Source organism: Callospermophilus lateralis, chromosome 12, assembly GCF_048772815.1.
Source record: "Callospermophilus lateralis isolate mCalLat2 chromosome 12, mCalLat2.hap1, whole genome shotgun sequence".
Classification (NCBI taxonomy): Eukaryota; Metazoa; Chordata; class Mammalia; order Rodentia; family Sciuridae; genus Callospermophilus; species Callospermophilus lateralis.
Window position 1 is genome coordinate 30,393,685 of NC_135316.1, and position 23,357 is coordinate 30,417,041.

The following is a 23,357-nucleotide window of genomic DNA, read 5'->3' on the forward strand; positions in this document are numbered from 1 at the left end:
AAGTTTATTATACTATTCTGTTTTTTATGTATGTTTGGAAATGTTCAGAATAAAATGTTTTAAAAATCAAAAAAGAATTAGCAAGTGCTAGGCATTGTAAAATATTGAAGGGACACTTTATTGTATTTTCTTGACCAGTGTTAGAACACTTTCTAAAAGTCATTTCAATATGTTATTATTTAAGCATGGATGTTTCCAGCACTGGTGGAATCTTTACCTTCTGCTAAACTGAAATCTTTTACATGAGATTGTTGTGGCAAAAGCTGCCAGCTATCAGTAAGGGTTTTGTGGGGCTTATATTTGCTTTATTCAATAATTTCACTGTAGATGGCTGGTTATATCCTTATGATTGACAGAATGCTGAATGTTGTCCCTTAAACATGGAAAAGAGTGTTCATTTTTGTCTTTTGATTTAAATTTTAGGGTTTGAGTCAAACTGCTGACATGCAGACGAGGGAGGTGTTGATGAAATTGACAGGAACCATAGAATCTGAGGGGCCTAATCGTCACCTCTATGACTTCACCGGTACCTTGCACTTAGATGGGCAAAGGTGTCAACTTTCTTTATTATTATTATTATTATTATTATTATTATTTTTAATAATGTAACTAAGAGTTACTGAAGCTTTGGAAAAGTTGTTTGTTTCCTAGTCTCATAATATTTGAGAACTATAAGATTTCTCCATATTTAGCTTAATTCTTAGGCAAATTCTCTACCAAGTGAGCTACAACCCCAGCCCCAACTGAGCTTTTCTTGAAAAACTATTTCAACATCAGTTTAAAACTTCCCTTCCATTTAAACAAAAGTGATTTTTAAAAATAACTTTATTTATTTATTTATTATGTGGTACTGAGGATCGAACCCAGCGCCTTGAATGTGCCAGGCAAGTGCTCTATACTGAGCTACAACCCCATTCCTCAAGAAGTGATTTTTGACAAGAGCCCAAGGGCCTAAGATGAAGTTCATAGTAGGGGTCTGTTCTTCCTATGTCCCTGTGACCTGCTGAGCAGAAGAAAAGGTTTTAGCTATAACAAACAGAAAAAGCAGGAGAGATACCTGAGTTGTTTAACAGTCAATAAACTTGTACGAGAAATTTATCCCTTTTTTTTTTTTTTTTTGCTAGCTCTCTTCTAAATGGAATTTGTTTGTATTTTATGATTTTTATTTTTGCAGTGCTGTGGATCACACCTAGGGCCTCCCACATGCTAAGGAAGTGCTTTACCTCTGAGCTAGGACCCCAATCCCCTTTTGTTTCTGGAAAGTTGAATGAAGTAAATTGTTATTCTTCCTCCATAGAGTATTCAGTGCTGGATTGTCTATATTCTGTTGTCCTTGTCTCCTAGTATTTGTTTTATTGTCTGAGAGTCATCTTGGTCAGATGTTGGGGTGCAGTCTCTATCTGCTGCCCTTCCTTTATCTGCATGCTCCTTATTAGTGCCTCCACAGCCTGTCAGGTGCTCCTTTTTATTTCCAATAGACCCATGGCTGGGAAGGACCTGTTCATAGTAATCAACCCAAAGCAAATATGATAACTAAGTGCACTTGTTGTTGATTGTCATTTAATATATGTAGCCAGTGTACATAGCCTCCTTTTGAATTTTTAAATTATCACTCATGTCTTTATTTGATCATTACATTATCTTTGACAAATTTGATATGATACATTTATTGCTTATTTTTTTCTTATTATAGTCTATAAAATAAATTGGGTTTTCCAAATGAATAAGCGTCAGGTTGTTATTTTAGCTTTTTCTTTTCTAGGTATTTTGTTTCACAACAGGATTTATAAGAGACATAATTCCCTTTAAAACTTCATAGGAAAAAATAACAGCCTCTTTCTCTATAGTGATAAGTGAATAAAATGGACATTTTCGTGGGTCTTTTTTTGGTAGATTAAGCCGAAGTTAACATTTATTGATCAAATTTGACTGAAGGGAGCATTTGCTTTATTGTGGGTTTACATTTAAGGGGTAAGCTCAAGTTTGTCTTGTCAGACTATCATTAAATATCAATGTTGTTTCTTACTTTTAGCCCTGTTGCCCTTGGGCCTGACCAGATCTTATTAAGAGGTACACAGCTTAGAAATACTCAGTGGGTCTTTGGCGTAGTTGTTTATACCGGACATGACACCAAACTCATGCAGGTAAAATGTTTCTGTGCTGAAAAACAATAATAATTTTAGTTTGTCTTTGTTCTTACTTATTTTCCCCTACTCCTTTTTTTGTTTTGTTTTGTTTTCATTGAGTGGAAAGTTTGAAATTGCATTTAGGAAGCTCAAGTTTGTCTTTCAACCTAAATTAGGAAAGAGAGTGCCTTAGGTAGTTTCTTCTGGATTTTTATCTTAACAGATATTTGTTACCTCTTGCCTGAAATACAGATGGTCTTTGTTTTCTAGATTTAAGAGGGATGAATGATTCTAACTTACATTGTTTTCTGAACTTAAGTGGGGATTAGCTTTAACCTTTTTTTATTTCTCAACTTCTTTTACCCCAGTTAATTAGATTTCACAGTAGATTTTTATTTAGCTGAATTAAAAGAACTTATGCTTAGTCTTCATATACCAAAGGAAAATGTTCATTTAAAAGAATTTTGCTCTTTTTCCCTGTTAATTTTTTTTCCTGTTAATTTTTTTTTAAAAAAATCTCATGGGTGAATTGATAGCACAAATTATATTATGACACATTTGATCAGGCAGCTTTTGAAATTCCACATCAGTTAGTGTCCCTCGTGTCATTTCTTACATTCCTTTGGTATCATTTGGGATTATTTTTTGCTAGTGGTAGCTGTTAATGAGAATTGACTTTTCCTCTTGTTTGTCCTTTTATGTAACTTATAAAGCACACATTCGGCTGTGTTTCTTCATTAAAAAAAAAAAAAATATGGTGACTACCGTGCACCAAGTCTTATGTTAAGCCATATAGATACAATAATGAAAAGTCTAGTCTTACTCTCTGGGAACCAGGTAGAATAAGGAGTAGTATGGAATTACAAAAAAGAGATGTTATAAAATGTGTTGTTACAAAATCCTACAGTTTTTTTTTTTTTTTTTTTTGTATAAAAAAGGATCATATGCCCAGGTTTCAGGTGTCATTTGACTGGATACTACAAATAATTCTTGGGCGGAAACACGTTTTAAATAATGTATTGGAGGAAGGGAGACTGGTGTGTTGATCCATTCCTTGAGGTCAAATGATAGGATGAGAGCATTAAATATTAGAATAAATGGAATGATAGATCCAGAGCCACACCTGCTAATTGATCAGTGAAGACTGGGAAAGGAAGTAGGATTAGAAAGGTGGAGACACGCACTGAAGTTGAAGAGCATTGTTGGAGCTGTTGCCTGACAGATGGTTAAGTGTGTAGGATACTCATCTTTGAGTCTCTGAAGCTGAGTGTTTATGTGTGATGAGTCCTGGGGTTGAACCATGGAAATGGGAAGATTAAGCTAGAGCTGTGGATGGTCATTCAGTACTGAGAAGTAAAGGACTGAGAGGCTAAATTAATGGGTCGTTGGTGTTGCTGTGATTTTGAAGGTAGGATGACAGCAAGGTTGGGGCAGAATGGAATTCCATGAGCCCGGTGCGGAAATCCTCAGTGAGAAAGGGGGCGAGAAAGGTCAGTGGACCTGCTGCTGGGAAAGGCAGAATATAGTGCAGCCAACTGGCGTGAGTTTTACGAATGAGTTTGTTAACGTGGCATTAGAGGAATAGGAATCCAGAAGCATAACAAGGTCTTCGATATACGTACAGTAAACTATCTCCAGATGCCAAGGGATGGAGTCTTTGCTGAAGTATCTGTGCTGTGGAGGAGGCCCTAGTGAAGGTATGTCCTCCACTGGGTAAGGCAAGGAGCAGGAGGAGATCTTGTGAAGCAGGAGGAGGACCGAGGGCAGTTTCAGTCACAGAAGGGTAGGATGCTAGGCGCAGTGGAATGCTTGCAGAGATTGTGTGTTGGATTCCATGACAGGTAGAAAAATGCTGGAAGACAACTCTTGCTAGATCAAGATTGTTCCGCCTATCTGAGATGTGTCCCATTTACTCCTCCTGCTTGGGCCTTATCTATCCACAGAGGCTGATTAGAAAGCTTTCTGAGCAGTCTGTACGCAAAGTCTTTAACTTGGTGAAGAGCTGATTGCTGTGCCACCTAGTGAGTAGCACTGAACTTCTGCAGGCCAGTGACAGTGACCTTGGTGAGCACTTGGAACTCCACTAACCAAGATCATTATTCCTGTTATTTTGTGATGAAGTGATAAAGAGATCATGGGTGGCAGGGCCCCGATTCTAGTTTTCAGCTTGTGCACATCACAAATCCAAGCACACTCCAGGCTTCCTTGAATATTGGGACACTTTGTAGGGTATGGTACTGTTTTCTAGATCATACATTGGTGATACAGCTTTCTAGCTAAGGTCTAATAGTTATTGGTACTTTAAAACATTCTCACCATCTCTTTAGCTAGCAAGGTGTACACCACGTGAGCCCATGCAGTTTGTAGCCCATGAGTGGGAGAAGCACTTTCCTTTCCCCTCAATGTGACAAACTTCTTGATGAGGCTTATTGCTCGAGTACAGAATGATGGAAAGCCCCAGAAACATCTGTGCTCCTCTCACTGTGCCTTTAGGGCTGAATCAACAAGTAAAAATAATGAGCTTTTAAAAGAATATGATATCACACACATAGCTGGAAGCCATCCTGTCTGTGTAATAACATTTTTCTGTCTGTACTTGTAGCACTTGACCACAGAGAGGAACTCAATTTCTTTAGGGTTCTTTTTTCTTTCTTTTTCTTCCTTCCTTCCTTTCTCTCTCCGCCCCCACTTTGTTGTTGTCTTTAAACTTTTAGGTCAATGCTTTCTACTGTTGAGGGTTCTCTCTGTTAATGCTTAGTGTAGTTCCATGTAGAAATCTTTCAATTGCTCTAAACAATTCACACATATTAACTCATTTATTCTTTTTTTTATTAATTTTTATTGTAGGTTGTTCAAAACATTACATAGTTCTTGATATATCATATTTCACACTTTGATTCAAGTGGGATATGAGCTCCCATTTTTACCCCATATACAGATTGCAGAATCACATCAGTTGCACAACCATTGATTTACATATTGCCATTCTGGTGTCTGTTGTATTCTGCTGCCTTTCCTATCCTCTACTAACATTTATTCTTCAGTATGAGGAAGGAAACTATCACTATTCTTATTTTATAGCTGATGAAACTGAGGCACATTGTATAAATATGTAACTCAAGCTTAGAGATGGAGTTGGGATTTAAATCCAAGCAGGCAAACTCCGAAGTCATTGTTTCAGCCAGTATTCTGTGGCCCACTTTCTTTATAAGAAATAAAATATGTGAAATTCAAGTCTTAATCCAGCTTTTTCAAAATAGCATTTTGACCTGTTTCTACTTACAACTCCATTGCATCAAAGTAGCAGTGTTTTTAAAGAATTTTATAGAACTTGTGATTCCATTAGGAATTTAACATTAAAAGTTCATCAATCCAAGAAGAGATGTTCAGGGTTTGGGGCTGAATGAGCAGAGCTTGGCTTTTCACAAAGTGCAGGTGTTGAAGCCTGATGTTTTGGGGTCATTTCTGTTGTGTTGGATATAAGATAAATTTTCCTAACCCTGTTAACTATCTGTAGTTCAACCACTGGAAAAGATCAGAAGTCAATAACTAATGGGGTCCTAGAAATGAGGTTAATTGTATTTTTTCCTTCCTGTTCATTCAATGAATGTTTATTAAAAATGATAAGATCATATTTAGTTTTTAAAAGATTAGGATAAACAGTCTTGGAATGGGCCTGCTGGCTTTTGCTGGGAGACCAGATGGGGATGTGTTGTACCAGTTGACCTTTATATGGTATTTGATTGATGATAAGTTGGCCTTTACTAATGGATTTCCATTTAGAGTCTAAAGGAATTTTTTGAAAAGCCTGTAAAGGACAAATAATTTAGAGAACTAAAGAGAAAGAGGAAAAAAAAAGTATAAATAAAAGAAATGATGCTGTGTTATTTAGATTTCTAAAGGACTTAGCTTTTCAAAATCCCAAGTATAACAATCCCCGACTTCTACCACCAAAGAAAGCCATGGCGATAGCATTACAGTATTTCTAGGTTTGGTGGTAGAATTCAGATAGAGTTCAGTGACATCATGGCATGAGATTCTCTCTGAATCTTAGGAGTGATTTGCCTCTTGTTTTCATCTCAATTTTGGTTTTACTTTGCAACTTCACTTATATTCTTTCCGAAGACATTTCCATCCTAGCTCTCTTTCAATGATCAGAGAAATTGAGGATATAGAAGACAGTGCTTACTTAAGTTTGATGCATTTCTGCTTTAGTTAATGCCTTATAAGCTTCTCTGTCACCCAGTCTTTGCAAATCAGTTTGGCTTGTGGAAAGCCAGGGCTGAAACTCACAGAAGGAGACTTGCAGACTGAAGCTCCAGCACCCACCTCACACCATCCAGTTCGCGCCTTCTGATTTAATGCAGGAATTGCCTCACCTCCAGGAATGGATTATCATAATTAATTCCCACCTAGATTTGCTTTCCTCCGTGTTTCCTCAGCCATTTGTATTACTGTATTTTTTTTTCCTATTGCGACTTAACAAATTCCCACAAATTTAGTGGCTTATAACCCCCCAAAGTTGCCATGTTTCAGTTCTGTAGGTGAGAAGTTGGATATAGGTCTTACTGGACTAGAGCTTAAGATATGGGCTGCTCTTCTCTGCAGGACCTGGTGGGTGTCTGCCCCTTACCTTTCAGCCTTTGGAGGTGCCTGTTTTCTTTGGCTTGTGATTCCTTCCCTCCATCTTCTAAGGCAGCAATATTGTAGCTCTCTGACCATCTGTTGTCACCTCTCCCTCTGATCATGATCAGGAAAGGCTCTGCCTTCTGAGGACCCTTGTGATTATAGATTGAGCCCATTTAATTAACTCAGGACACACTCCCTCTCTCAAAGACTTTAATCATATGGGCAAAGGCCCTTTTGCAGCCATCACAGAGGCACGTGCCTACAATTCCAGTGGCTTGGAAGTCTGAGGCAGGAGGATCTCCAGTTCAAAAATAGCCTAAGCAAAAGCTAGAGGCTAAGCAACTCAGTGAGACCCTGTCTTTAAATGAAATACAAAACAGGGCTGAGGACGTGGCTCAGTGGTTGAGTACCCCTGAGTTAAATCCCTAGTACCCTCCACCCCCCCAAAAAAAGTCCCTTTTGCTACGTAATATAACATATACATGTCTAGGGATTAGGATGAGGGCATTAGTTTCCCCACAACAACTACTTTCAGAAATCATCAAATAAAATGACTGCAGGTGTGTAACTATCTTGCTCAGGATGTTTTATTGACTTTCCCACTGCAGAGGGGATTTAGTCTTAAAATTTCTACCTGAAATGCCATGATCCTCGACTCTAGCTTTAATCTCTCTTCCCATGCTCACCTCCCAACACTGGCATGGGCTCTAGCCTCATCAAGAATGTTTTACCTTCCTGTCTATGTTCTGCTTATTATTCGGGTTTCTCCTGTCCACAAGGCCCTTCCTAACTTTTCGTTCTCATTTCTTGTTCACAGTTCTCCAGGTGACACTATCTATCTATTTATTTTTATACCTATGAATGTTTTATTTTGCATTATTGATGTAAATGTCTTTGCGTATATCTTCTTTCCTCACATTTTTATCTAATGGAGGGAAAAATGTATCCTTTAAAAATGTCTTTCTGTATATTTATTGTGGAGCTGTGTTATTATTTTGAAGGTTTTCTCTAGATTTTTTTATGGTATAGACTCTCTAAGTTTCTCTTGAATTTGCAGTATTCTGATTTCTTCTAAACTGGACTTAAATTATTTAGAGTCTCTTGTGTTCCATGATAATGGAAGTGGCTAATTTCATGCTAAGATGTAGTCATTGTGAGTGTGGAATGAATCGTGGAGTTAACTAGCTGTAAATTCAAGAGCATGATATGTTTTCAAATTTCATTGGTAATTGGAAATTCATTTGGAAAAGAAATTGTCTTTTATTTTTCAGGTGTTGAATTTGGTTGTTTTACTTTGTTTTCTCCCAAGTATGCCCCCAAGTCTGTTGTGTGACTCTTATTGACTTTAATGCTGTTTTACAGAATTCCACCAAAGCACCTCTCAAAAGATCAAATGTTGAGAAAGTAACCAATGTGCAGATCCTGGTGTTGTTTGGCATCCTCTTAGTCATGGCCTTGGTGAGCTCAGTGGGGGCCCTGTACTGGAACGGGTCTCATGGTGCAAGTAATTGGTACATCAAAAAGATGGGTAAGTGTTGGGGTGGGTTGCTCATTGAAATAGGACAAAAGCACCTTTGTAAAGCCCTTCCAGACATGGTCAATCAATGTTTGTTGGCTGTGCCATCCTTCTGTTTCCTCTGGCTTGTATAATGCAGCAAAGATGGGCACATTTGGGGTTTGTTTATACTCAAATGATTATTTTTAAACAATTTAAAAATTTATTTTCTTTGTAGTTGCTCTCGGGATTACAATGTATATCTTGATTTATTGTAATCCATTTTTTATTAGTACCAACTTAATTTAAGTAAATAAAGAAATGTCACTCCTAGTACACCTTCATTTCTTCCCCTTCTTGTGCTATTATTATTACAGGTGTATGTTACCAATCCAACAATACAATGTTATAATTATTGCTTTATATTACCTTATGTCTCTTAAAGAAGCTAAAAGGAAAAATAAAAAATAATTTTATGGAGATGTTTTATATTAACTTACTTGCTTACCATTTCTGATACTCTTTTTCTTGTGTATTAGTTATTGACAGGTTATCATTTCTTCATGAACTTTTATACTTTCATATGTATTATATCTGCATATAACACCAACATTGCAGTTCTATAATGAAATTTTATCATTTTTTTAAATCCAGAAGAAATCATAAGTGTATGTAATTATAATCTTTTAGAAATACCTTTATAGTTTTCTTCACTGTCATTCATTGTTTCTTTATATGGATTTAATTTCTGTCATTTGTTTTGTTTTTCATCCTAGAGAACTTCATTAAATAGTTCCTTGAAAGTGGATTGGCAACAAATTACTCCAGTTTTAATTTTAGAATGCCTTACTTTCTTTATTTCTTGAAGGATAGTTTTGCTGGATATAGAATTCTTATAGAATTCCGATTGACATTTTTTTTCCTTTCAGTACTTTGAATGTGACATCTCACTTTCTTCTAGCTTCCATTGAATTGATTAAAAGTCTGTTGTTAACTGTATTTGTGTGTGTGTGTATGTGTGTGTGTGTGTGTGTGTGTGTATGATGTGAGTCTCTTTTGTTGCTTTTAAGATTCTGTCTTCTGTTTTCAATAGTTATGTGTTTATTCTGTTATTTGAACTTTGTTGAGCTTTTTAGATGTGCAGATTAACTTTTTTTCTTTAAATTTGGGAAGTTTTCAGGTATTATTCAATATTGCTCTGTCACATTCTCAGTCCTCTTTATTGCTCCTGCCATTATGTGTATGTTGGTATCTTTGGTGTGTCTTATAGGTCTCTGAGGCTCTGTTGATTTTTCTTTTTCTTTTGTTTCTCAAATTAGATAATCTGTGTTAACTTCTCCTCACATTTACTTATTATTTCCTCAGCCAACTCAAGTCTACTGTTGAGTTCCGCTAGTGATTTTTTCATTTCATTTATTGTATTTTTTTCATTCCAGAATATCCATTTGGTTTTTTTTTTTTTTTAGAAATAACTTCCCTTTGTTAATATTCTTCATTTGAGAAGTTGTTGTAATCATGCTTTTCTTTAATTCTTCAGCTTCCTTTAGTTATTTGAATATATCTTTGCTTGGTCCATTATTTGAAGTCTCCTTAGTTTCTATTGCTCTTTTTTTTCTTCTTTATTTACAAGTTTTATAATTTTTTTTTGTTTTTGAAAACTGGGTATTTTAGATAAAATATTGTAGAAACTCTGGGTTCTGATTTCCTGTCTTTCCGGGGCCTGTTGTTGCTGGATTTAGTTTAGTTTTTAGTGACTTTTCTGAACTAATTCTGCAAAGTCTTTTTTTCTCTTATAGTAGTAGTCACTGGAATTACTGCTCTATTTCATTTCTTTGATTTTAATTTTAAAATTATTTTAAAATATACATTGGATTCTAATACATTCACAGATTTGTGCAACTCTCACTACTACCTAATCTTAGAATATTTTTGTTTCCTCAGAAAGGAAACCCATTCACATTAGGCAGTTCCTTACCTTATTTTAAAGTCTGGATTCTCTTGGGTCATTAGGGCTTGCTGGTCAGCCAATGACTGGTCTTTAAGCCAGGAAGGAGTCTATCCTTTGTTGTTTGGTCTGTGGTTGGTTTAAGGTATATCTCTGACATTTGGGGAGATTAAAGTGCATCCTACTTTCATTTAGGGACTCATGAGTGCCCTTTTTGGTTTCACATGAATAGATACAGCCTTGCACATGGATGTGACTTTTTACCTTATCAAGGAGAAATGTACTCTTAGGAAGGCTTCTTTGGCTATATTTTTTCATGAATATCAATGCTAAGTTTCTAGCTCGTTTCCTGTTTTGTTTGTGGAGATATTTGCTTTCCTTGATTTGTCACTGAGATCTCTGTTGTTTTTGATAGTGCCCTGGGCATGGCCTTTTTAATACTCCATTCAAATAACATCAGATCCTTGAGTGTGTTCCTGTTCTGATAGCCAACTCTACTTGGGGTAGCAGCCTGCTCTGCCCTGGGATAGAATTTCTGCAGTATGGAGCTCCGAGTAGGGAAGATGGGCGCTGGTAGTCATCCTGGTCTATCCCTACCACCCAATGGAACAGAATTTAAACAACATGAATCTATAACTCTGGGGGTGGAGTGGAGAAGTAGTTTTTTGAGGGTTTATTATTATTCCTATCTTTCATATATTTAGTTTTTAACTGATTAAAACAATTTTAAAACTTTTCTAATTATTCACAAATAAAACTCATAGACATACACTTTTAACTTTCTGGGAGAACATTTGTTGCCACTTTACAAATGTGGGACATGTGACCGGAATTTCAGTTGTAGTTGGATCACAATCCCTTGGTATTGGTGCCTAAACCTTGGGTTTGGACCAAACTAGCCTCAAATGTGGAGACTGATACTATGTGTGCATATTAATTCCGCAAATGTCACAGTCTGGGTACCTGTATAGCATTAACACCATCTTGGTATACAGGCTTTGTGGGGATTGAATGCCATTTACATTGCTTGAGTAATGTCAAACTCCAGCAGTAGCTGCATAATTTACAGTGGAACAATGTTCTTTTTGTCATATTCATAACACTTTCTGTCTTGTTCTTATGATAGCGTCTGAGTAACCCTGACAAAAGCCAGCAGACTTAAAATTTTCATGGTCACTGTTGGAACTTTGACTTCAGTTCCTAATTGACTCTGCCCTTTCTTATCTCCTTTTGATGATTTTTTTTTTGGTTCAACTTTTTTACATACAGGTGGGGATTGTATTTTTTATGGAGCTCTTCCATTTCATGACTTTGGACCAGAAGTTTTATGGTTTCTGGAGCTTTGAGTTTGGCTTTTTCCCTGAATACACTCTACTTTTGAACACTATGTATAATAATATTAAACATTTTGAGCTAGTGTTGAAAATCAGAAAATTTCAATTTCTTTAAAAAATTAAAACAAAATAAATTTTAGGAAATTTTTAAAACTTTAAGAAATGATTTATTAACATGTAATCTTACTGGCAGACAGATATTCATTTCTAAGCAAATGCTATACTTTGGGGGCATCTGTGTGTTGGGACTTAGAGATCCTATTTGGTGAGTCCAAATTCTACATTTGAGGAAGAAAGGCTGTCAACTGGCTAAGTGGTAGTGAGGGTGGTGGGAGGGTGAGTCTGCTGGCCAGCTGGTGACTACTCATTTTATTCTTTCCTAGCACTTCTTTCCATCACAACCACCATCCAGAACTCCAAAATCTTAATCAAACCACCATTTGATTTAATTTCTTGGTACAAAGCTCAGCAACTGTGGTTTAGAGTTGTTACAAATTCCTAATCACTAGTCATCACCTTCTGCCTTTCCATTAAAAACCTGCTTGTCCATTCCTGTGGTGCTCCACAACCTCCTCTTTAACAGCTGTGTCCTGCTGTGTGGTCACGTGGAGGGGCATGCTGTCTCTGCTCCATCTATCCCCACCCCACCTCCTAGGAGAAACCAGCTCATAGTGACAGAAATTGTGTCTGACTTGTCTCTGTACTCACAATTCCTGCAATAGAAGATGCACAACAGCAAGCACTTTTAACTTGGATCTAAATAAACCAATAAGCAACTTTTTTGTCAACATCTTTTAGAAAAAATTCAAAATAACAAAAATGAAAAGAAACTGAATAGAGACTATAATTAAAGCTATACAAATTCCCTGGTTTTCTTCCACAGACTCAAGCTCGGATAATTTTGGATACAACCTATTGACGTTCATCATCTTGTACAACAATCTTATTCCCATCAGTCTGCTGGTGACTCTTGAAGTTGTAAAATACACACAAGCCCTTTTTATAAACTGGGTGAGTATTAAGGTGGAGTTTGGGCTATTGGAGAAATGCCAGCTACTGCTTTCTAATACTCTCTTGAGCCTTTGTCACTTGATTGAGCTCCTAGAAAAGGAAAAATGGAGTCCATTTATGACTAGGTCTGACGGTTAAGCCATCCAAATAGATAGCTGGTAAGGGTTCCCCTGAGAAATAGGGAGGACAGGGTGCCTACCCATTCACGGGGTTGTTGTAAAGACTAAGTGAGATACTGGAGGCAGGATGCTCAGTGGGTGCTTGGTATCTGGCTGCAACTGGTGTGGATGCTTTTAGTGCTAAGGAAATACACTCTTACGTGTGTTTACTGTAGTGTTCATTATTCACCAAAATTCATTGTGAAAGTAAACTTGAACTTGATTGGAGGGATAGAGTTGTACATGTGTATGTGCTGGGAACAGACCCAGGACCTTGTGAATGCTAAGCATTGCTCTATCACTGAGTGACATCCCCAGCTCTAGAGTAGGGATTTTTTTTTTTTTTTACAGGATTTTCATGGCCCTTAAGCACAGGACTTCAGCAGCCAATATTTGCAGATTAGTCACATTTATGTGTATTTTTATTTGGTCTTCACAGGATTCCTGTGAATGAGGGACTAATCAAACTCAGAATCATGAAGAGTTGGTCTAGGTCATGAAAAAACTAAACTTTCTGTATATAAAAGACCATATTTTCCTCCTTAAATTCTGAGGTTTCTGTATCTTAACAGTCACTGTTTTCACCTCAAAATTAAAAATCATATTTATATTAAAACAGAAGGGTTTTAAGGTATCTGTTGGTAGCTTCTATGTTAATCTGAATAAAGAATCGATGGTACATATTTTCCAAAGTGTGCTTTCTCTCTCTTTCTCAGGACATAGATATGTATTATGTAGGAAATGACACTCCTGCAATGGCCAGGACCTCAAACCTTAATGAAGAGCTTGGGCAGGTGAGAACCTCTTTGAGAACTTTGGGTGGTAGTGGTGGAATGAGCAGGAGAGGAGACAAGTGTTAGCAGAACAACTATGGAGAGGTTTTGTAAGAACAGTTACCTGTGACTGTGGCTAGGACGTCTGAAGAGTTCTATGGTATCTGAAAGTATTAACAAATACAAATTTCCCTTGCCTTTGACTTGTTTTTCCTATCTTTTGTCACATAGAAGTTACCTGCAAATAGAATAGTACAAAAACATGGTACAAAAAATATATAAGAATAAAAGTTTGAACATTTTTTAAAGTGTTTGTTAGGAGCCAATGACAGGGAAAACAAGGATCATATAATCAGATACTGGGAAACCCCATGAAATGTGTGGGAGCTATTTGAAGGTTATGTGTTCCTCACATGTTTACATTTTGTTTGGAATATTCCAGAGAATCAGTGTCTTTCTTGCCTTCACCTAGAACTCTTCTTTCCTCTACTGAGTTGTATTTTGACTTATGTCTGTTGCTTACATTGAAATCACAGCAGTTGAAATTTGAATGCACTGCAATTAAAGATTGTGATTTCGCTTTATACATTGTAAACTTCCCAACCACCCCATGAGGTGGGGGCTGTCATTCTATCGATGAGAAAATGAACATCTTACTCCAGGATCCCTGGTTTAGTGAATGGCCTTATGCTTCCCTGCTCAGTGTAGATTGTCTCCCACATACTTTGTGTCCAACTGGGAAGATGCAGGTGAGATGTCTCAGTCATGAGAAGGCTAGAAAGTCTTGAAGCCTTGGTTGGAGGTAGGCGTTCTTTCCCATTCTGCAATGGTTTTTATAGTTTTGTTTGTTTCCAGAAAGTCAAGGCTTTAATTTGTGGGCAAAATCTTGTGATAGAGTAGAACTTTATAGACAAAAATTGAAGGTGTTTCTCTGATAATATATTTAAAATCTACTTAGAGATCATAGCAGATATTTCTACCTTTTCTTGAACTGTTCATATTCACATCCATGCTTTTAAATTCTTAGTATAACAGGGTGGGTTGTGATTTAAGAGAACATCCCTGGCACAGAGCACAAATCCTCCCCAGCAAGCCAGCGTCTCTGGCTTCCCTCTGCCTACCTGTGTTCCACTCACACAGGTGAGGGATAGTACCCAGAATGGGTCTCTGGGTACTTTTTTTTTTTTCTTTCTTTTTTTGGTATAGGAGATTGAACCCAGGGATGCTTAACCACTTAGATATATCTCTATCCCTTTTCATTTTGAGACAGGGTCTCGTAAAGTTGCCTCGAACTTACGATCTTCCTGCCTCAGCTTCTCAAGTCCTTGGAATTACAAGTGTAATTGTGCCACTGCAATTGACTCTGAATCTTGAATTTTTACTTTTTAAAAAAATTTGATACCTTATATACAATCAGAGATATGATAAATTGTGGTATGAAGGTGTATTAAGAATTGTAATGCAAAAATAAAATAAATACATAATAAATAAATAGCTATAAATGAATTAAACTTACCAATAAACAAACAAACAAACAAAAATTTTGATATACATCGTTTTTTGTTTTTGTTGATGGACCTTTAGTCTATTTATTTATATATGGTGCCGAGAATTGAACCCAGTGCCTCACACATGCTAGGCAAGTGCTCTACCACTGAGGAACAAACCCAGCCCTCATTTTCTTTCTTTTTTTAATCTTACATTCTTTCTTTCTCCACTGGGTTTGTCATTAGTAAAATCATACTTTGATAAGAATCTCTATATCAGACTACTTTTGTCTTCTTTTTGAACGCTTCTCCAGTTTGCTAGGCAAGAGTCTGTCTTCTATGTTCTCATAACAGTCTTTCCCAAAATAGATATAGTAATATAAGAGATGTGATTAGTCGTGTGGTATCTGTTTCTTTATGGAGACTTTTGAGGCCATTTGAGAACAGACAATTGCCCTGTACAGTGGGCCCTCACATCCACAGGTTCTGTATCCAGGGATGGATCCACCCTCAGACTGAAATGTAGTTGAGTCTATGATGGCTGTGTCTGTATCTAACATGTAAAGACTGTTTTTTCTTGTCATTATTCCCTAAACATACAGTGTAACAATGATTTATAATAGCATCTAAACTATATTAAGAAAGTCATCTAGAGATGATACAGAAAGGAAGCATACTGGAGTGTGTGGATAGGTTTTATGCAGCATTGCACCATTTTTTATAAGGGACATCCCTGAATTTTGGTATCTGTAGGGTTCTTGAAACCAATCTTCTGAGGATACCAAGGGATGACTGTATGGTCTTTAGTTGCCTTTTTCAGTTTAACACAGTGCTCAGACTATAATTATTTTTGGGTTCCATAAAGAAGCTCTGAGAAATGGGAGGTTTTAAAGGACTCAAGACACTTAGGGTGTTGGGGGGAAAGTTTGCACAGGGAAGAGTTTCTGAGTTGGAACCTTTAGTATCAATTAAGACTCGATAGGGTGAGTGATAGCAAGTCTTGATGATTTCTTATTAGGAAATTTTCATTTTTTAATATTTTGATATTGCTTAATTCTTTTTAAAAAAGGCAGAAGGCAGATCCTATTCTACTTCTATACCTCCAGACTTGATGTATATAAAGCTTATTTGAAACTTACTATTTATATAATCTAATGAAATATTAATTACCTGCATTTGGTCAATACACATTGTATACATATATTGAAGTATCACACTCTACATCCCTAAGTATGTACAGCTATGTATTAATAAAAAATTTGATAATGTTTAAGGAGACAGAAATGCCAGCTACTCTGATTTGATCTCCTTGTACTTTGTGTACATGTATCAAATTACACATTGAACCTCATAAATTTCTACCATTAAAATAATTAATAAATGTTAAAGAACTTACTCATGGATAAAGCATAAATTGCCCTTAGTGTAGTAATTTTATATTTGAACATAACATTTGACTATTTTAGGGAGATTAAATAATTTTTCTATACTTGAATGACCTTTGGTTGCTTTAAGAAATAATTCTCAGTTTACTTGTTTGTTTTGTCATAAAGAAAAAGTATCTGGACTAGGTGTTTGAATTTCTGGGAGTTATCTAGCATCCAGCAACACTCTTGACCCCTCTATAGAAAGCCTGAGAGATCAGTTCCTCTGGGGCCATCATGTTTGTCACCCATCCTCACCAATTTATAACATAATTCCCAGAATGACATGTAGAAGGATGTTTCTATCTCCTGGACAGACCCTTTATTTCATAGGTTTGGAAACTGGGCTAAGGAGGTTAAGGTGACTTCTCCATAGTCCACATGACTAGGTAGCACCCCAAACCTACCCTAAACTCTCATGTCTCATAGCCAAGAGCTCTTCCTGTCTTTCCCATCACTAGCCTGAAATAGCCTAACCAGCCTACTACATTTGCATTTTTAATTATCTCTTTCACATTAAGTTAATCTTGTGAACATGGCTGCATCTCATAGGTCTTGTTGACTTACTTAGTGATTTCCCTTTTCGCCTTTGTGTTTTGAGAACATCATGTTTTTGAGTCTGTAAAAGTTCCATCCTGGAAGGTGATATAATCTAAGATGCATGCTGTCTTCTTCATCTGCATCTGAATTGTGATAGTGATTGAGAAACTGCAGATTTGTCTTATGCCTTCTTAATCCAATTGTAGGGTGGACTCTTAAGATCTGCATATTGTATTTAGGTGTGGCATTATCTTCCAAGAGTGAAATGCATCATTGAGACACTGTGTGGCAGGACTTAAGATTTGTCTTTGTAGTGCCAGAGCTATTATTGAAGCTTCCTTTGCACATTTCTGTGCAATTTGACTATAGAATTAGTAACAGAAAAGGTTTGCAATTGGTCTAAGCATTAAAGCTATTTTTTGTTATTAATTTACTTACTTTAAGGAAATCTACTCATTTAAATTTGATACACCGTGTAGGTAAGTATGTCAAATGAGTTCTACTGTCATGTATAACTAAAAAGAACCAATAAAAAAGTTTAATACAGATTTGGAAAGTATAGAAGAGAAGATTTCATTTATTGGTCTTTGCTTCTCATTACTTTCCTGATGTACATTTCTTTTATTCTTTGATTTAGGTTAAATATCTTTTCTCTGATAAAACTGGAACTCTTACATGTAATATCATGAACTTCAAGAAGTGTAGCATTGCTGGAGTAACCTATGGGTAAGTGTGTTTGAAATTTTACTGGTATTCTTCCAACAAAATAAATTTACCTCATCAAGTATCTTGACTTTCTGATATATAAGGAATTTAGATTTGTAGTTATTGTTAAATGTATCTAAAACTTGATGGATCCCAAATGGAACTTTTAAAATTTAAAATATGATTTATTTCTGTAAGTATTTGCTTAGTAATGTTTTGGGAAATCGCTCAGAAAACACACAGAGTCTGAATTGAAACAAATTAGAGAGCTTTATTACCTGGCCAGGGCCTACATGGCCAGGGACTGCCTTCCACAGAGACTGACTCTCTTAGGTAAGAGAACAGCAATTTCCTGGTCTGTGTCCTGAGGATTTAAGGATGAAAACCACAACTCAGGGACTTTCCTTAGCATCATGCAAGCAAGCCAATCACAGAAGCTAAAACAGCAGTTAGCAGTTGGGTTTTAACACATTTAGGGTACAAACGGAACTTAAGAGCCCCTAAGCAGAACTAAAGACCCCCCAAGGTGGGAGTACACTTTAGGTTTCAGTACATTTGCAGGGTACAAAGTACACAAAGCACAATTCTTTGGGGGAACACAACTTATGTGCTGATTTCCCAGAAATGGCCCTTGCTTACAGGAATAGTAATGGAGTCACTTTAGCTATGCTTGCTTATGTTGGCCTATAGCAATTTCAACTTAATATGACTATTTCTTAACTATTTCTATCTTGTAACTTAACCTATATTATCTTAACATTTATTTATGACTATTGTTAACCTATGCCCCCCCAATTATCAATTTTATTGTCTATATCTTATCATTAACATCTTTAAGTCTTATGTCTGTGTACTATATGAGACTATATACTTATGTTTCTGTATTGTTATTTCTTAAAAGTGAAACATGTTTAATTATCTTAACATTAACTCTTGTCTTTATTGTTTTATCTTATTAGTCTGTATTTATTAGTCTATAGTTTATGGCTTATCTATAACCTATGTCTTATCAATAATCTATAAAATCTCTTATAAAACTATACTGATTAATTTTGACTACAACAGTAAGAAATTCAAGGGACTCTGTAAATTTATATATATAGTCTAATAATTATAAATTTCTTGCTCATGTTTTGATCTGAATGCCTGTCTTTTGATCACAGTGTTGTGACTGCTCTATTTTCCCTCTCTCTGGCAGTCATTTCCCAGAATTGACAAGAGAAGCATCCTCAGATGATTTCTGGTAAGTAGATTCCAACACTTCTTGATGCTGGAAAAGACTTTAGAATACTTTGATATTAGCATTTATTATCTAAACATCTTATATGTAAATAAGTTATATATATATATATATATATATATATATATATATATATATATATGTTATTTCAAAAATAAAAGTTATATATAACTTTTGAAAAAAAATATATATATATTCATCTCTTTTGAATATATATTCAACAGAGAACTAGATTAAGATTTAAACACAAATACCACTTTGAAAGTCCATATTTTCAGACCTTTTAACAAAAATATCCTGCCCTTGACCCAGTACTTCCCATTTCCTGGAAGTAGACAGCTTCAACTTTTTGGCTTTTAAAAAATATCCCTATATTCAAACTAATGTGTTCATACAAATTTTTAAACTTTTTAGACATTGTTGGACTTGCTAGCATGGAAGAAGTTTTAGCATCTGCTGCTCTGTGTGTGATCTGTCACTTGCTCTCTGGTCTCTTTTTCCTAGCCTTTGGAAGCACTTAGCAATTTCTGTATATCCTTAGCATATACGGAAAGGGTCTGTATATCAACCAGGACTAGGCTGGTTTTTCTTATTATGTTGAACATTTAATGGGTGACTAGTGAACATTTCTGTCTCTATATTTTCTTTTATTAATTTTTGGTAAGTGTCCTTGCATTGTGTTTCTTTGATAATTTTCTTTCCCCTTGATCTTTCTGTTCCCTTGGGTTTCTTGTTAGGCAGATATTCAACCTCTGGGTTGATTTTCAATTGTATCATCTCGTCCTCCCATTTTCCTTTTTGTCGTTGTTTTATTTTCTGATTCTTTTTGCCTTCTATCCTTCATAATACTCTTCATGGGCTCTCACTTTCAGTTTTCAAGAGCACTCTTTTGTCCTTGGCCTCGCAGTGTCCATTTCCTCTGCTCTGTTCTATGTCCAACCCCCACCACTTTTTGATTTCTTAATTTTGTTTTGCTTTCTTCAAAAGCCTGGTGATCGGGCTGGGGCTGTAGCTCAGTGGTAAAGCACTTGCCTCACATGTGTGAGGCACTGGGTTCGATCCTCAGCACCACATAAAAATAAATAAAGATACTGTGTGTTCATCTACAACTAAAAACTATATATATATATATATATATATATATATATATTAAAAGCCTGGTGATCATTGGATGTGTGCTCATATATATTTCATTCTAATTATACAGAATATAAAATTGTCCATTTTCACTATTTTAAGACCTCTTTTAAGGGGAGTTTTAATTTCAGAATAAAATTAAGAAGGCACAGAGATTTCCCATGATTCCTGACCTCCCCTGTTATCAAAAGCCCTCCCATCACAGTGGTACATTATTGCCATTGGTGAGCCTATGTTAGCACCTTATAATCACCCAGAGTTTCTACTTCACATTAGGGTTTACTCTTGATGCTGTGGGTTTGGACAAATAAATTATGACATGTATTCATCATTATAGTATCATATAGAGTATTTTCATTGCTCTAAGAATTCTCTGTTCTCTGCCTATTCAGTCCTTCAACCCTCATCCCCCACAACCTCTGATCTTTTTTATTTTCTCAATATTCACCTTTGCCAGAATGTTAAAGTTGGAACCGTACACTACTCAGCCTGTTTAGATCAACTTAATACTGTGCATTTAAGATGCCTTTGTGTCTTTCATGGCTTGATAGCATTAATTCTTTTTAGAAATGAATAGTATTCCAGGTTCAGGGATTCTTTAAAGTGTGAACTTTTCATTTCTTTCTGGTTGCGTTGTCTGGCTACATTGAAGGAAGGAAGGCTCTAGTACGCTGAGTTCCTCAAGCAGATTTAGAAGCCATCCTGTCTTCTGCCCTCCCTCTACCTTTCAGGAACTTCATGCTGCCGTTTTCTCACCCTTTATGGGGTTTTCCTGGGGGTCAACTTGCATTTAAGATGATCTCCTTTGCAAACCGTTGGCTACTGTTTGCTGTATTAAAGTCTGATATCTATTTGTAGTTAAGATGGATATCAACAATGTTGTAGTCTCTTTTTTCATTGTTATTGACTCAAAGAAAAGGTTTCAGGATGGAATGGAGATGAATGAACCTACTGAACCCCTGACATGGACTTCACACACAGTATGATCACACACAGCCATCATTCAAGTTTCCTGTCTAGTTATTATGTGCCCTTTTTCTCTCTCCTACACATGAGCTTTGGCTGTAAATGCATACAATACAGTAATTCCTCTTGTTTTGTCTACTTTGAGCAGGCACTCTGGGGTGTTTTCCCTGGTAGAAGTTATTCAGAGATCAACTGAAATGACAATCATAGTATTGATCTGTGGCTTCCGTTTCTTTTTTTCTAAATATGTTACTTATCATAACTTATAAAATATTTTGATTTGTGGTAACATTAAGGATTTACCATCTTGAGGTTTGAAATAGTACACAGCATTCTAAATCTTTAAAAAGTTGAGTATAAATCTATGAGCATTTTAGGTGTGATTTTTCTAGAAGCCAGATCCTTACTAGGTTTGAGGTATCTTAACAGGAAGTTTTTAATTGAATGGGTATCTTTTGGTTCTCTCTTACAGTCGGATATCCTCAGCACCTAGTGATTCATGTGACTTTAATGATCCCAGGCTGTTGAAGAATATTGAGGATAACCATGTGAGTCTGCCAGTTTACTTATAAGACATCAAATAGTTATGCTTCACTGTTATTTATATTTCATATATGCAGTGTCTTGAAAGTTGCTACTTTGGAGCCTGGAAATAGATGCAGTCTCAATTTTACTGTGTTAAGACTTGGAGAATGTGATCTTAAACAAATACTTTGTGGTGAACGCTGCATAAGTTAGTGTAAAGCTGGGGCTGGGGTTGTGGCTCAGTGGTAGAGCCCTTGCCTAATATGTGTGAGGCACTGGGTTCGATCCTCAGCACCACATAAAAATAAATAAATAAATAAAATAATGATTGTGTCCATCTACAACTAAAAAAAATATTTTAAGAAATTAGTGTAAAGCTGAATTTAAGTATGTGTTGAAGCAATCACACGAGGATGGAGTCTCACCACAGGATTCTATAATAGTTCAGATTTCTGTTGCTGCAAGAGAGAGCTGCAGTCACAGCTATGAATCTAAGGGGCCACTGTCTTAGAAAGTAATTATATATTTTCTAGGATACTTTAGGAAACAAAGGTAAGAAATTATAACAGATAGTATTCATAACATTCTACTCTATGCCAGACACTTGATGATGTATTTCCTTTAGCATTTGAGTCCACCCTGAGGGGGGCAAGGAAGTCACATGGGAAGAGTTAGCCAAGAGTCACCCAGCAGATAAACATAGAAGTGAGCTTTAGAACCTAAATCTGTTTGGTTATTTTTCATTTATTTTTTATCTAAGATCTGGGTTCTTACTGTTTCCCAGGCTGGCCTCCAACTCCAAGGCTTAAGTGATCCTCTTGCCTCAGCATCCCTAGGAGTTGGGACTACATGTGTCGGCCACCATACTGGGTTCATGTTCAGTTCTTAACTAAGATATCAACTACCTTCAGCTATTGTAGCTAACCAGGATTAACTGTAGGATCATATCAATTTATTTTTGTTTTTAAGGATACTTTAAAAAATTTTTGAACTTAGAAAAGTATTCGATGATCAAAGCATTTTGGTGAACTGGGAAGGAATCCATGGAAGGGTGATGTGGAAGCTTAGGAAACTTGCTGCCGGTCTGGTTTCACAGGGTTTGTTGCTCAGCGTTGATCAACAGATAAAAAAGGTAGCAGAGGGCAAGAGGGAATTGAGTACCTCAAAATCCCAGTGTCAGCTTAAATGAGAGAACCATTTATTTATCCATTGATTTAGCAGATGGTTTGAAGGCCTCCTCTACATTAAATACCTTGCTCTGAGTACTAGGGGAAGAGATGAATATAAAATACTCAAGCAATCCTTGTTAACCAGTGAAAAAGACACATAACATGTTAAGAGTCATCGTCACTTTTTCGGAACAGGTACAATGCAACTCCTGAGCAAGTGGTTTGTTTCGTGTAGGTGGAGGAGTCTCTCCCTTTTTGGTGGATTTTTTTGGTTACCACAACTGCTGAGGTGTGGATGTAGTGCTCACCTATCTGTTCCATGTGTTATTTTCACTGACCAAATGTGGACTGTCATGAAACTTAGAGGCTGTCATGAAACTCATCTGGAGAGGAGATCTTCTGCATGCTGCTGAGATTCTAATTCTTGACATCCTTCTATATTTAATTTATGACTCACACAGTTGTTGTCTCTAAATATAGCCCCATGTGAGTGTGTGGTGGGCTTCTAAGGGGTCTGACAATTCCTCACCTCTTTGTCCTGTGCCTGTCCCCTGTGGATGTTTGAATGCAGACCTAGCACAAAGAGTGTCTCTGCTATTCTCTCCTGTAACCACCACCACTTACTGAGTTCTCCTCCAGGGCCATTGTTACTTCCTTCCTCTCTTCTTCTAACCCTTCTGTGTTAGTCAGCTT

General features: G+C 36.4%; 1 protein-coding gene across 2 annotated transcripts in view; it reads left to right on the plus strand.

The window, feature by feature from the left end:
• The window catches only part of LOC143411875 (phospholipid-transporting ATPase IB), a 606,876-nt gene that overhangs the window by 161,190 nt on the left and 422,329 nt on the right, over positions 1-23,357 (plus strand). For both annotated transcript variants that reach the window (XM_076872750.2, XM_076872751.2), the window contains exons 9-16: positions 424-551; positions 2,033-2,144; positions 8,118-8,283; positions 12,413-12,540; positions 13,415-13,492; positions 17,560-17,648; positions 18,826-18,870; positions 21,443-21,518. In XM_076872750.2, coding sequence (XP_076728865.2) covers positions 424-551; positions 2,033-2,144; positions 8,118-8,283; positions 12,413-12,540; positions 13,415-13,492; positions 17,560-17,648; positions 18,826-18,870; positions 21,443-21,518 — 822 coding nt within the window. The remainder of the gene's footprint in view (positions 1-423; positions 552-2,032; positions 2,145-8,117; positions 8,284-12,412; positions 12,541-13,414; positions 13,493-17,559; positions 17,649-18,825; positions 18,871-21,442; positions 21,519-23,357) is intronic.